This window comes from Camelus bactrianus, chromosome 32 (genome assembly GCF_048773025.1).
Source record: "Camelus bactrianus isolate YW-2024 breed Bactrian camel chromosome 32, ASM4877302v1, whole genome shotgun sequence".
NCBI classification, from domain to species: Eukaryota; Metazoa; Chordata; class Mammalia; order Artiodactyla; family Camelidae; genus Camelus; species Camelus bactrianus.
In genome coordinates this window covers 4,821,149-4,835,885 of record NC_133570.1, presented here as the reverse complement: position 1 = coordinate 4,835,885, position 14,737 = coordinate 4,821,149, and the positions used below count along the sequence as shown (strand labels likewise).

At 52.3% G+C, this 14,737-nt stretch overlaps 1 protein-coding gene across 3 annotated transcripts in view; it reads left to right on the top strand.

Moving 5' to 3' along the window:
* Nucleotides 1-14,090, top strand: part of RFLNA (refilin A) — a 234,527-nt gene extending 220,437 nt beyond the window's left edge. For 2 of the 3 annotated variants that reach the window (XM_074355935.1, XM_074355936.1), the window contains 3 exons: nucleotides 10,762-10,830; nucleotides 11,207-11,316; nucleotides 12,719-14,090. In XM_074355935.1, coding sequence (XP_074212036.1) covers nucleotides 10,762-10,830; nucleotides 11,207-11,316; nucleotides 12,719-13,046 — 507 coding nt within the window. In that variant the 3' untranslated portion in view covers nucleotides 13,047-14,090. The remainder of the gene's footprint in view (nucleotides 1-10,761; nucleotides 10,831-11,206; nucleotides 11,317-12,718) is intronic. The other variant, XM_074355937.1, reaches the window with a different exon arrangement.
* Nucleotides 14,091-14,737: the final 647 nt, after the last annotated feature.

Genomic DNA, 14,737 nt, shown 5'->3' with positions numbered 1-14,737 from the left:
CCCGAGGACACTGGCCAGCCTGCACCCAGGCCTCGCAAATAGGCACAGACTCATGCAGATGAGCAAACTGAGGCCCAGTGGGCAGGTGGCTGGGGTCGGGGCGTCTCTTAGAACCAGAACCCAGGCCTCTGGGCAGACGAGCTGGGGCGTGGCTGGCCCCCAGGGCAGTGGAGTGCTGGGGGGCTTTCTGTGCCCCGGTGCGCAGGTGCGGCAGCAGCGGGAGGCCCCTCTGGGTGTGGCCCCGGCCCCCTTCCACCCGCCCGCCCCTGGCGACTCGCCCGGCCCGGGGCCCCGGCTCCGGGGAGCAGCGCTGGCAGCGCCGAGGCGTGCCTTCCTGCCGGCGCCCCGGGCCGGCACTGCCGTTTCCATGGTAAGATACCCCTGCAGCAGCGAGCCTGGGCTCTGAGCTTCCGGAGCCCGCGGGCGGCGGGCGCCTGGGTGCCAGCCCCGGGCGGGGTTCTCAGCCGCCTGGGCTATCTCCTGTGCTGCCCTCCCCGGGGGGCGGGCTTTAGGTGCTGTTCTGCCGGGGCCCTTTGGGAAATGGGGCCCGGGCTCCAGCTTCCCAGCCCAGCCTGTGAGGAGATCCTTGTCTCCGCTGCTGGCAGCCGATCCGGGAGTGGGATGGGCCGGCACGGGGCCCCAGATGTCCAGCGGGCCGCGGCGGGAGGTTTGGGTGGACCCCAGAGGGAGGGCGGTGCCCAGCCCTGCGCTGTGAAGGCCTGGCCTCCCGAGGAAGCCCTCCGTGCGCATGAGCTTGGGAATTACTCGTTCCTGGGGTGAGAAGGTGATGAGTAGCAGGCTGCCCCTCCAGCTCTTCGTCCGTGTCCCCTCACATCATACTCTCTCCTCTTCTGTGTCCACGTGTCTCCTCTTGAAGAGGAGGAGCCCTGGGAGGCACTGTGCCTCATCCAGCCCGCACAGGGTCTGGTGCACAGTAGGTGTTCAGCGCACAGTAGGTGTTCAGCACACAGTAGGTGCTTAGCAATACATTTGGGGAAATGCCATACTTCAGATAGTCTTCGGGGAGAAAGTATTCTTTTTTTTTTCCATTTAAAAAACTTATTGATAAAATATATATAACATAAAATTTATCACATTTTTTTTACCCCAAAGTTCTTGGGTAAACAAAGTTTATTCTAGGAAGAGCAACTAATTAAAAGATAAAATTATTTTAAAATATACATATATGTACTGTTCAGTGTTTCTAAGAACAGTTTAGAACTTTACCTTTTTAAACTTACATAGTTATCAATGGAATAATACCAACCAAAAAAGAAGAAGTAACAGAATGCAGTAATCCAGTCGTAAAGGACAGTCAGATGTGCTTACATATGTGTAAGAAATCAATCATCTAAGTTGTAAATAAGTAGTCATTTGTGTCCTTTTTTTTTAGATTCCACATGTAAGTGATGTCTTATAGCATTTTTCTTTCTCTTTCTGGCTTACTTCACTTAGAAGGACCATCTCCAGGTCCATCCATGTTGCTGCAAATGGCATTATTTTATTCTTTTTTACGGCTTGGTAGTATTCCATTGTATACATATACCACATCTTCCTTATCCAGCCATCTGTTTAGACACTTGGGCTGCTTCCATGTCTTGGCTGTTGTGAATAGTGCTGCTGTGAACAGTGGGGTGCATGTGTCTTCCTGAATTATATTTTTCTCTGGGTATATGCCCAGGAGTGGGATTGCTGGATCATATGCTAAGTCTATTTTCAGTTTTCTAAGGAACCTCCATACTGTTCTCCACAGTGGCTGCACCAATTCACATTCCCACCAGCAGTGTAGGAGGGTTCCCTGTTCTCCACACCCTCTCCCACATTTATCATTTGTAGACTTTTGAATGATGGCCATTCCGACTGGTGTGAGGTGTTATCTCACTGTAGTTTGATTTGCATTTCTCTAACAATTAGTGATGTTGAGCATCTTTTCATGTGCCTGTTGGCCATCTGCATGTCTTCTTTGGAGAGATGTCTGTAGATCTTCTGCCCATTTTTTGATTGGGTTGCTTGTTTTTTTGTTATTAAGCTATATGAGCTGTTTGTATATTTTGGAAATTTGTCCCTTGTCAGTCGCATCATTTGCAAATATTTTCTCCCATTCTGTAGGTTGTCTTTTTGTTTTGTTGATGGTATCCTTAGCTGCACAAAAGCTTTTAAGTTGAATTAGATCCCATTTGTTTATTTTTGCTTTTGTTTCCATGACTCCAGGAGCTGGTTCCAAAAATATGTTGCTGTGATTTTTGTCTGAGAGTGTCCTGCCTGTGTTTTCCTCTAGGAGTTTTGTATCTAGTCTTGTGTTTAAGTCTTTAATCCATTTTGAGTTTATTTTTGTACACGGTGTTAGAGAATGTTCTGATTTCAGTCTTTTACAGGTAGCCGTCCAGTTTTCCCAGCACCACTTACAGAAGAGACTGTCTTTTCTCCATTGTATATTCTTGCCTCCCTTGTCATAGGTTAATTGACCATAAGTGCATGGGTTTATTTCTGGAGTTTCCATCCTGTTCCATTGATTTATGTGTCTGTTTTTGTGCCAAAACCATACTGTTTTGATCACTGTAGCTTTGTAATATAGTCACAAGTCACCATGATTCCTCCCACTCCGTTCTTCATTTTCAAGATTGTTTTGGCTATTCAGGGTCTTTTGTGTTTCCATACAAATTTTAACATTTTTTTGTTCCTGCTGTGTGAAAAATGTCGTTGGTAATTTGATAAGGATTGCATTGAATCTGTATATTGCCTTGGGTAGCACGGCCATTTTAACTGTATTGATTCTTCCAATCCAAGAACATAGTGTATCTTTCCATCTGTTTATGTCATCTTCCATTTCTTTCCTCAGTGTCTTATAGTTTGGGGAGTACAGTTCTTTTGCCTCCTTAAGTAGGTTTATTCCTAGGTACTTTATTTTTTTGGTGTGATGGTAAACGATACTGTTTCCTTAATTTCTTTTTCTGCTATTTCGTTGTTGGTGTATAGAAATGCAACTGATTTCTGTGTAGTAATTTTGTGTCCTGCAAGTTTACCATATTCATTGACGAGCTCTAGTGGTTTTCTGGTCACTTCTTTAGGGTTTTCTATGTACAGGATCATGTCATCTGCAGACAGTGACAGTTTTACTTTGTTTCCAGTTTGGATTCCTTTCATTTCTTTTTCTTCTCTGATTGCTATAGCTAAGACTTCCAAAATGTTGTTGAGTACAAGTGGTGAGAGTGGGCATCCTTGTGTTGTTCCTGATCTTGGAGGAAGTGACTTCAGCTTTTCCCCATTAAGTACGACGTTAGCTGTAGGTTTGTCATACATGGCCTTTCTTACGTTGAAATTATGTTCTGTCTGTGCCCACTTTCTGGAGAGTTTTTATCATAAATGGATGTTGAATTTTAGCAAAAGCTTTTCCTGCATCTATTGAGATGATCATATGGTTTTTTATTCTTCAAGTTGTTAATGTGGCGTATCACCCTGATTGATTTGTGAATACAGAAAAATCCCTGCATCTCTGGGATAAATCCCACCTCATCATGATATATGACTCTTTTAATGTATTGTTGGAGTCTATTTGCCTGTATTTTGGATTTTTGCATCTATACTGGTGATATTGGCTTATAATTTTATTTCTTGTGATCTCTTTGTCTGGTTTTGGTATGACAGTGTTGGTGGCCTCATAGAATGAGTTTGTAAGTGTTCCTTCCCTGCAGCTTTTTGGGATAGTGTCAGAACGATAGGTGTTAACTCTTCTCTAAAGGTTTGGTAGAATTTACCTGTGAAGCCATCTAGTCCTGGACTTTTGTTTGTTGGGAGTTTTAAAATTACTGATTAATTTCAGTGCTGGTAATCGATCTATTCATATTGTCTATTTCCTCCTGGTTCAATCTTGGCAAATTGTACCTTTCTAAGAAATTGTCCATTTCTTCTACGTTGCCTTCTTGTTGATGTATTGTTGCTCATGGTAGTCTCTTACGACCCCTTGTATTTCTGTGGTGTTGGTTGTAACTTCTCCTTTTTCATGTTTGATTTTTATTAATTTGGGCCTGCTCCCTTTTTTTCTTAATGAGTCTGACTAAAGGTTTATCAATTTTGTTTATCTTTTCAAGGAATCAGCTTTTAGTTTCATTGATATTTTCCGTTTTTTTTTTTAAGTCTCTATTTCATTTATTTCTGCCCTAATCTTTGATTTCTTTTCTTCTACTAACTTTGGGTTTTGTTTTTTGTTCTTTCTCCAGCTGCTTTAGGTGTCAGTTTAGGTTGTTTACTTGAGATTTTCCTTGTTTCCTGAGGTAGGTTTGTGTCACTATTAGCTTCCCTCTGAGAATAACTTTTGCTGCACCCCATGGGTTTTGAATCATTGTGTTTTTGTTTTAATTTGTCTCTAAGTATTTTTTGATTTCCTCCTTGATTTCTTTGGTGATCCATTGGTTGGTTGGTAGCATGTTGTTTACTGTCGACGTGTTTGCAGTTTTTCCAGTTATTTTTTTCTTGTAGTTGGTTTCTGACTTTATAGTGCTGTGGCTGGAAAAGATGGTTTGTACAACTTCAGTTTTCTTAAGTTGACCGAGGCTTGCTTTGCGGGCCAGCGTGTGGCCTATCCTAGAGAAAGTCCCATGTGCACCTGAGAAGACTGTTCTGCTGCTTTCAGATGGGATGCTCCATAGATACCAATTACGTCCATCTGGTCTAATGTGTCATTTAGGGCCTGTATTTTCTTACTGATTTTCTGTCTGGGTGATCTGTCCATTGATGGAAGTGGGGTGTTAAGGTCCCCCAATATTACTGCGTTACTATGTCCCCATTTATGTGTGTTAACAGTTGCCTTATGTCCTGAGGGGCCCCTCTGTTGGGGGCGTATATATTTACAATTGTTACAGCCTCTTCTTGGATTGATTCCCTTGAGCATTATGCAGTGTCCTTCTTTTGTCTCTTACAACAGTCTTTATTTTAAAGCCTCTTTTGTCTGAGTCCAGCTTGCTTTTGGTTTCTATTTGCATGGAGTATCTCTTCCCGTCCCCTCACTTCCAGCCTGTGTGTGTCTCTAGCTGTGAAGCGGGCCTCTTGCAGACACAGCATGCACGCGGGTCTTGTTTCTGTGTCCATTCAGCCAGCCTGCGTCTGCGTCTTTTGGTTGGAGCGTTGACTCCCTTTGCATTTAAGGTAATTATTGATACATATATTCTTATTGCCATTTTGTTAATTGTTTTGGCTTTGTTTTTGCATGCCTTTTCCCACCCCTCTTCTTTTTGTTCTCTTGTGGTTTGATGACTAGAGAATTTCCTTTAACATTTGTTGTAAAGCTGGTTTGGTGGTGCTGAATTCTTTTAGTTTTTGTTTATCTGTGAAGCTTTTGATTTCTCCATCAAGTCTGAATGAGAGCCCTGCTGGATAGAGTATTCTTGGTTGTAAGTTTTCCCCTTTCATCACTTTAAATATATATCATGCCACTCCCTTCTGGCCTGTAGAGTTTCTGCTGAAAAATCAGCTGATAACCTTATGAGAGTTCCCTTGTATGTTATTTGTTGCTTTTCTCTTGCTGATTTCAGTATTTTCTCCTTATCCTTAATTGTTGTCAGTTTGATGATTCTGTGCCTTGATGTGTTCCTCTTTGGGTTGACCCTGTGTGGGACTCAGAGAGTAGTATTTTTACAAACATCAAGTCATGGACTTTTCCAGCTGGGGTCCGTGCTGAGTTAACAGAGCCACAGAGGACACCAAAAGTGCCTAAATCTTGTCACTATATATTTTTTTAAATTTAAATCTCTTGAAATGATGTGTGATTTCTTCTGGAAGCGGGAGGAGCAGGGTTGTCTTAAGATTTAAAAAGGGTGTAGATGGTACTTCTCTCCGGAGAGGGCTCCCTAGCCCTTGAGCCCTTGGGAACAGCACTCATAATCCACCGTCGCACACATTTACACACTTTGAATCACTGGTCATCACTGCAGCCTGGGAGGCGGGTGCCCTAACCCCACTTTGGGGACCAGGAGGCTGCAGCCCTGAGAGGGGAGTTGTTGGCCTGGATCACACTGTGTATTAGCTTCCTGTCACTGCTCTCACAAAGGGCCACACACGTAGTGGCTTAGAACAACACAAATTTAACATGTTACAGTTTTAGAGATTAGCAGCCTAAGATAGGCCTCAGGGGCTAAAATCAAGGATCTGGGCAAGGCGTTCTTTCCAGCTGCTCTAGGGGGGAGGATCGTTGCCTCTTCCCCACCTAGAGGTTGCCCACATTCCTTGGCTTATGGCCCCTTCCTCCATCCTTAAGGCAGCAGCACGATGTCTTTAATTTCTCTCTGACCCTGACCCTCCTGCCTCTCTCTTCAACTGATAAGGACCCTCGTAGTGATGTTGGGCCCACTGGGTAATCCAGGACAGCCGCTCCACCTCCAGGTCCTTAACTGCACCTGCAGAGCCCCCTCAGCCATGTACGGGCACACCCCTGGGCATTAGGACATGCACATCTTTGGGGCCGTTGTTCCACCTGCCACGCCCAGCAGGGAGAGATGGGGCCACCCTGAAGACAACTGCTGGGGGCCTTTGGGGAACCCCCTCTTTCTCCGAGTCTCAAATCTTTTCTTCCTGTGGTCCTTCCTCGGCCCCTGTTCTGGGGACATTGTAATCAGCTGAGGAGGGGCCGTGGTGACCCTAGGCTGATAGCAGATTTGAAGACAGGCAGGGGCCTGGTCTGGGGGCTCACAGGTCGGGGGGCAGGGTGCTGCTTTGCCCGCGAGGTCTGCCATTGGACGGCACAGGGTCTGTGAGGTGCCAGGCCCTGGGGCCAGAGACGTCATTGGGTCCTGAACCTTAAGGGGCTTCTGGTCTGTGGAGGACGGACACACAGAGGAGTCGCAGCAATGGAAGCCAGCGGGCAGGAGCTCCAGGGACCCCGAGGAGGACAGCCGGGGAGACAGGGAGCTGGTGGGAGTCACACTGGACCAAGTGAGGAGGAGTGGGAAGGACATTCCCGGTACAGGGAACAGCATAAGCCAAGGCACAGAGGCAGCCTGGGGCGTGGCCACAGCGGGTGAGAGGGAGGTGCGCAGAGGCCCGTGGGGGAAGACAAGCTTGCTCCGAGCAGGAGGTGCTCAGACAGGCCTCGGGCTGCGGTGTCAGTCCTGGGTGAGGGCACAGACGCTGGGGCCAGACTGCCTGGGGTCAGATCCCAGCTCTGCCTCTTCCTCGCTGTGTGGCCTCAGGCAAGTTCCTTAGCCACTCTGGGCCTCTGTTTCAGCATCTATGAAGTGGGGGTGCTATAGCAGCTCCCTCTCAGGGTGGGATGAACGGGTGCGTGGGGTGCCCACTGTGCAGTTAGAGCTCATGAAGCATCGGCCGCTGGGATCTGTCCTCATCCGGGGGGGACGAGGAGGGCCTGGCAGGGCCGGGACAGATGTAGGGGACCTCTCAGTTGAACAGGCAGGACTTGGTCTGAGTTTGATTCCCCACCTGTCCAGCCTGTGGGGTCCGGGGCTGGGCTGCAGGCTGAGCCCTCGCTCCTATATCTCGGGACCCTCCGGAAAACAAGTGAAATGAGTGTCCCTTAGAGCAGCACTGTCCCGTAGAACGGCCTGCGGCGGTGGGAATGTTCTAGATCGGCATTGATGTGTAGCGTAGCCCCGACTGCACGCGGCCCCTGAGCCTCTGAAGTGGGGCCGGTGTGACTGAGGAGCGGGCGTCTTCATTCGCTCTATTTTAATGAAATTAAGTTGAAACCACCCCGTGCAGCTAGGGGCACCGCCTGGACGGCGCAGCCTTAGAGCAAGTGTCCCCAGAGCGTGGGGTTTTGGGAGAGGCATGGAACTCCCCCTGAGTGGTGAGATTTATGAGTGTGTTTTCCATAAAACCCCAGGACTTCAGGGATCGGCTTGCCTAGGACGGGGCTAAGGTAGGTACTGAAGTAAAAAGGAAGATAAATTGGTTTCTAAAGAAAGGTTAAGTAAAGTGCCAAGTGTCAGTGGAAAGTGGACACAGCGAGGGCTGCGGCCCCGGAGCATGGGATGTGGCGTGACCTTGTCTGTCTCCCACGGGTCTGACAGGCCCAGCAGGTGACCCCGGTGCCTGGTGGGGTGGGGTTCCAGGATGTGTTTAAGTGCAGGCCGTGTGACCTATAGGACCACAGCTAACTCCTCTTCACCCTTCGGATCCCGTCTCATGTCACCTCCCCAAGGAGGCCCTCCTTCATTGCCTGATGGTCAGACCGCCCCCTCTAGAGGCCCTCGGTGATTACAGTCCACCACAGCTGGACTTGTACTCTGCTTGTGGGATTGTCTGACTAGGGGTTCAGGCAGCAAGCTCCACGGTAGGAGACTGTCTTCTCTGCTACCACAGTAACCGCAGTGTGAATGAGGGACCCCCAGCCACGTCCCCTGCGCTGACTGAGCACCAGTGTGAGTGTGTGTAGCCACAGCAGCGAGTGGCCTTGTGTGGGACCGCGGCTGTCCTAGCGCGGGCCAGTTGCACTGCGATGGGTAACACACATCCCCGAGCCACCGTGGTGTCACACAGCGGAGGTTTCTTTCTGGCTCTTACGTGTCTGTCGTAGCCGACCGTGATGTGGGGGCCCGCGTGGGCTACCGTGGGAGGCACGGGGGGTGTTTCAGGCGGGCCGAGGGGCCACCATCTTGAATGATGGATCCAAGGGCAGAGAAGGCTCTGAAGGGTCTCACACTGGCAGTGACATCCTTGGCCGGGAGGTGACGTGTGTCAGGCGTTTGTAGGCGGGGTCAGAGCGTTTCTGACTGAAGAGACGGGGTGAATCCGGGAGGAAGGCACGGGGGATGCTGAGGGGACTGCCAGGCGCTGCTCTGGAAGGGCCTGGAGAGGCTCCTAGTCCTGTCACGTGTCAGAGTTCCCCTTTGAAACGCTTGTGTTTCTGGGCCCTCCCGGGGGTTCAGTGTCACTGCAGGACACTTAGGTGATGGGGATTTTTCTAGGGACAATGGGGGAGGGGAGAAGAGGCCCACAGGGCTGAGTCTGGGGTGAAGATGACCCCCCCCCGCCTCCGCTGGGGGATCTCCATCCCCTTCCCTGAGGGGAGAACTGGGGGTGGGGGTCCCTGACTTTCTGTTGCCACAGGGTGTGGAACTTAAGGGACAGACTATTTTTTAAGGTTTAGTTTTAATTGAAGTATAGTTGATTTACAATGTTAGTTTCAAGTGCACAGCAAAGCGATTTAGTTACACGTACATATAGTTTCAGATTCTTTTCCACTATAGCTTATAAGAAATTACAGTTCCCTGTGCTGCACATTAAGTAGGTCCTTGTCTGTCTATTTTATATGTAGTAAGGTGTATCTGCTAATCCCAAACTCCTGCTTCCCCTCCCCCACTTCTCCTTTGGTAATCATAGTTTGTTTCCTATGTCCATGAGTCTATTTCTGGTTTGTAAATACAAATATACAAGTTTTACCTTTTTTGGATTCCACATAATATGATAATCTCATTCATGTTGCTGCAAATGGCAGTATTTCATTTGTTTATGGCTAAGTGATATTACATTGTGTGTATAATTTATATATACACCACTGTGTGTGTGTGTATACACATGCATACTATGTCTTCTTTATCCAGTCATCTGTTTTATTCTTTTTTATCACTGAGTAGTATTCCATTGTATAAATAAATACACCACAACTTCTTTAGCCAGTCATCTGTCGGAGGACAGTCAGGTGGCTTCCCCGTCCTGGCTGATGTAAACAGTGCTGCTGTGAACACGGGGGTGCATGTATCTTCTCGCATTAGAGTTCCCTCTGGCTAGATGCCCAGAGATGGGGTTGCTGGATCATATGTGGTAAGTCTAAGTGTTTAAAGGTATCTCCATACTGTTTTCCATAGTGGCTGCGCCAGACTGCATTCCCACCAGCATTCTAGGAGGGTTCCGTTTTGTCCACACCCTCCCCAGCGTTTATCATTTGTAGACTTTCTAATGGTGGCCATTCTGCCTGGTCTGAGGCGCTACCTCATTGCAGTTTTGATTTGCATTTCTCTAATAATTAGCGATGTTGAGCATCTTTTCCTGTGCTTGTTGGCCATCTGGATGTCTTCTTTGGAGAAATGTCTAGGTCGGTCTTTTGCCCATTTTTTGATTGGTTTCCTTTTTTTTTTTGATATTAAGCTGTATGAGCTCTTCGTGTATTTTGGAAATTCATCCCTTGTTGTGTCATTTGCAGGTATTTTCTCAGGGGCAGATTTTAAAACAGACCAGGGAACGTCCCAGCAGCTGAGCTATGGGACGGGTGGGGTGGGGGAGTGCAGAAGTACTTTCCCTGCATAGAGCTGAAGGGGCTTTTTTTCTGCGGGGCCTATAGATGGCGTCTTTTCCCACCTTGCCCAGAGCCTTCTGATTACAGGTAACAGAAAGGTGGCTCAAGCTGTCTTGAGCCACACAGTGGATTTGCTGGCCCTCACAGCAGAAGGTCGGCTTCAGTCATGGCTTGATCCAGGCACTCAGTGTTAGCAAGGTCTGCTCTTTCTCCGTCTTTGACCCTTGCTCTCTCTCTGTTGCTTCATTTCTGAGTAGGTTTTCCTCAAGGAGTGGCAAGTTGCTCCCCCAACCCCACCGCATGTTCAGGTACCTCAGTGGCTTTCCCCTTAACTCTGACAGAAAACCTGGGCAGGGCTCTCATTGGCCCAGCGCGGGTCACAAGCCCACGCCTACACCACTCCTCCTCAGGGAGACGCGATGCAGCTTCCAGCAGAGGCAGGTGCTGTGCAGACAAAACCCAGTGCCCGCGCCCTCCTCCCTGAGGACGCTCCCACTTGTGTGTCCCTCCTCCGGCAGGTGTCACAGCACAGGTGTGGCAGGAGCCCTCTCCCCCTCTGGCGGTTGCTTCCAGCTGCACCAAGAAAGGTGGGGACCCCTCTCTAAGGATGAGAGTGGCTTTCAGCCCCTTGTAGAGCCAGGAAGTGCTGTGCCACCAAACGGGGCGGCTTGGGCTCCCCGTTGTGCAGGGCTCTGTAGTGGGCTGAGCGGTGTTGAAAGGGGTCATTACCACATCCCCTTACCGAGACGCCTGGGAACTGGGGGGCAGGCGGGGGTGGGCGGGGAGCCGTGGACATCATCGTGCTTGCATTTCACAGAGAGATGCTGGTGGGGGGGCGCCTTAACGGACCCCACAAAGCAGGCTCCCAGGCCGAGCCAGGGCTGGAAGGGTGTGGGGCAGCCTTGCGCCCAGCGGGGACCTGAGGCCGCTCACATAACCCCATGGCCCTGGCTTTCCCCACAGCCCCCTTCCGGCCCCCCGAGCACCCCGGCGCGTGAGATGAGGCCCCGGATACTGCCTGTGTTCTTTGGGGAGAGCATTGAGGTGAACCCAGAACCTACACATGAGATCCGGTGAGTAGGGCTGCGGGACCGGGTGGGTTAGCAGGTTCCCCTTCCTCCAGGCAGCCCGGCTGGGCGTTGCTCCCTGTGGAGGAACAGGCATGATTGGAAGAGACTCTGCCTCCAAGGGGCCTTCTCCTTCCCCCCAACCCAGGCCCACATTCAGCTGAAAATTTCCACACTGACCTTCACCCTCAACCTGGCTGATTTTTAAATCCAACCTCACAGAATGATCAGCATAACCACTCACACAGCTAATGCACCCCCCCCCCGCCAGATTTTTTTGGTGTCTGTAACCGAACCACATGGGCTCACAGGGAACCCCTTTCCCACTGAGGTGTCTCTCGAGGGTCCTGCAAACACCGCATCCCATGTGACTAATTCCACCCCTTACTACATGGACGTTGCCCTGAATGTGCATTGTTAGGTGCCCTCCCACGTGGCACCTGCACTTCTGAGTTAAGGCGTCCCCACCAGGGACCTTCTTCCAGCCGTCTGCCCTCCCTGGAGGGCTTCTGAGGAGCAGGCTTCCAGAAGGTTCAGCCCAGGCTCTACGGGGCTCGCCCACGCGGCCACAGGACTCGGGATGGATGTGTCCACGCCAGCCTGGACCGGCCACTGGGGGAGGCCCCCCTGCCTCCTGCCCCTCCTGCTCTAGGGACGGTCCCAGGACCGATTTTTTCCCCACCAAAACTCTTCTTAGTTTTAAAATGCAAACAAAACCTAGCTGTCACCCTCTCTGGCTGGGGCCTCTGATAATCTGCCTGTACTCTGGGGCTTCTGCTTCCCTTCCCAAGTGGGGCACCTGTGGGACGCGGCGGGGAACCAGACGGGTGACGTCCTCGCCCTGCAAGCCCGGAGCATCTGCTGCCAGGGTGATGAGCTGGGGGCGCAGAGGCCGCTCGTGCCTGAGTCGCCCGTTTGTTCCCTTTTGCCCCGTTTGCTCAAATGTCGGCCCATCTCTCATTCTTCATGAATGAAAATCTTTTCTGATGCATTTGAGGAGGTTGGTGAGTTGGTGACCTTGAACCTCTAAACTACTCCGGCTAGTGTCCCTCCTAAGAACAGGGACATCCTCTACCGTAATGACAGGCCACTTGTCCAAATCGGGACGGCTAAAGATGAAACGTCGCCACTGCCCCGTCAAATTCCGCCCATTGCCCCGAAATGTCCTCTTGTGGCCTATTATTATCCGGTGCAGGATGTGGCCAGGGTCACGGGGGGCATTTATTTGACCGGGTCACTTGAGTCTGCTCCAACCTGGCTGGGCCCCTCAGCCCTTCTTTGACCTTTGAGCCTCGGCACTTCGGAAGAGCCCAGGTGGGTCCGTGTTCCGGGTGCTGCTGCCCCCGGACCGTGCGGGATGGTGACGCGGCCCTGGGCTCACCCCTGTCCACCTCCCCCCCCCTCCCAGCTGCAACTCAGAGGTCAAGTACGCCTCGGAGAAGCACTTCCAGGACAAGGTCGTCTTCGCGCCGGTGCCCACGGTCACGGCCTACAGCGAGACGATCGTGGCGGCGCCCAACTGCACATGGCGCAGCTACCGCAGCCAGCTGACCCTGGAGCCGCGGCCCCGCGCCCTGCGCTTCCGCAGCACCACCATCATCTTCCCCAAGCTGGCCCGCCGCTCCTTCCGCACCACCCTGCACCTGAGCCTGGGCCGGCCCCGCCGCTGGTTCACGGCCAGCGTGCAGCTGCAGCTGCGCCCGGCGCCCGGCCTCCTGCGCCCCGCGGCGCTCTGACCCCGGGCGCCCGGGGGATGGACTCCGCCACCGCGGAGGGCGGCCGGGATGCCCGCCCAGCCGGGCGGCAGGGGCCTGGCTGTCCCAGGGGCTGGGGCGCACGTGAGTGGGCCCTGAAGAGAAGGCTGCCCCTGAAGCGGGGGACACCCTGAGCACTGGCAGGACGGAGGTGACCCAGCTTTGGTTGTCCCTGGAGAGGGCTGCTTCCAGACACACGTGTGCAGCTTGACCCCCCCCCCCCCCCCAGAGCCCTAGCCCAGCAACCTCTGGTGAATGGTGGGCCAGGAGGCTGAGACAGCCCCGCACCCATGCCAGGGCTGCTGGTGGTGGGTGGGGAGGGTGCAGCCTGGAAGAGACCTGCCTGAGCTGTCCCAGGGCCTGAGCCTCCGTGTGGAAGACGGAGGGCCCTGCCCGTCTGCACTGAGGCCTTCGAGCTCTGTGTCCAGAGCCTCCTTCCCAGGGCATCCTGCTAACCTCTGTCCATTGACGCCTTCAGGACAGGACTCTGGAATGTCAGAGACCTCGAGCCAGGTGCCAAGGGGAGGCTTTGAGAGCTCAGAAGATGACCACCGCCACCTGCCTGAGGCTCCCGGCCAGCTGCAGCTTCAAGAGATGCCATGGGGTCCAGCTGCCCTCGCTCAGGCCCCTGGTTGCTCCAGTGCTGCAGGGCTCACCTCACAAATGTGAAGGTGCGAGAGACCTGTGTCCCCAGGGGTGAACCAGGATGTGCGGGGACCGGGGGCCATGGCCTGGGGCTGCCAGGGACAAATGCCCCAGAAGTCCTCGATGTGGCTCCAGAAATGCTTCTCAGACCTGAGTGGCCCCAGCGGGGTAGGAGGGTGCCCCCCACCCCCAGCAGCACCCCCCAGGCTGAGGCAAAGGCTGTGGCTTTGGCTCCCTTGTGGGGGGAGGAGGGGGCTCAGGAGAGGAGAGTGACTATTTTTATCTCTACCTAGACTGCGTGTTCTCTCCACAGAGATGCTTTCTGATTAACAAAGAAATAATTTAAGAATTGATTATCTTAATAAAATGTGCAAACCCAAATCGCCCCCTTCTGTGTTTCTGAGCGCCTCAGCTCCCATGGGGGCTGGGGTTGGTTTTCCCAGGCGGCTGGTCCCTCCCAGGCCCCATCCCTGAAGACAGCCTCAGCAGGCACCAGCTCCACTCAGGAGTGAGGTGATACATGCAGAGTCCCAGGTCCCACGCCACGACTTGGGTCTGAGGGTGAGTCTGAGGAGGGGCCCTGGGAATCTGCATTTTTGATTTGCACTCCACGTGCCAGCCCTCAGCACCAGCAGACCCCTCCTCAAGACTGCCCTGTCCCTGGCAAGGGGCCCAGGCCACCTCTGCAGAGCAGGCAGCCTCGACCACGTTACCGCTTCCGCCCGCCTCGTCCGCATCCCAGGAGGGGCCCGGGACTGAGCGCAGGGAGGGAGCGCGCAGTCTCGGGACGGTGCCCTCCTCGAGTCAGGAGGGGGTGGCTTTTGTCACAGAGGCGCTTTGCGGCGGGCCGCCTGCTTCAGTGGGGGAACACGCTCCAGTGGGCCGGGGCCTCGAGTGAGGCTAGGAGGGCGACAGGTTCATGTCACTGCGAGGAAGAACCGCGAGGCCTCGGCTGCTCGGTGTGGACAAGCGGGGCACAAACAGCCTTGGGAACCCCCGGCGTGCAGCCCCACAGGCTGGGGGTCGCG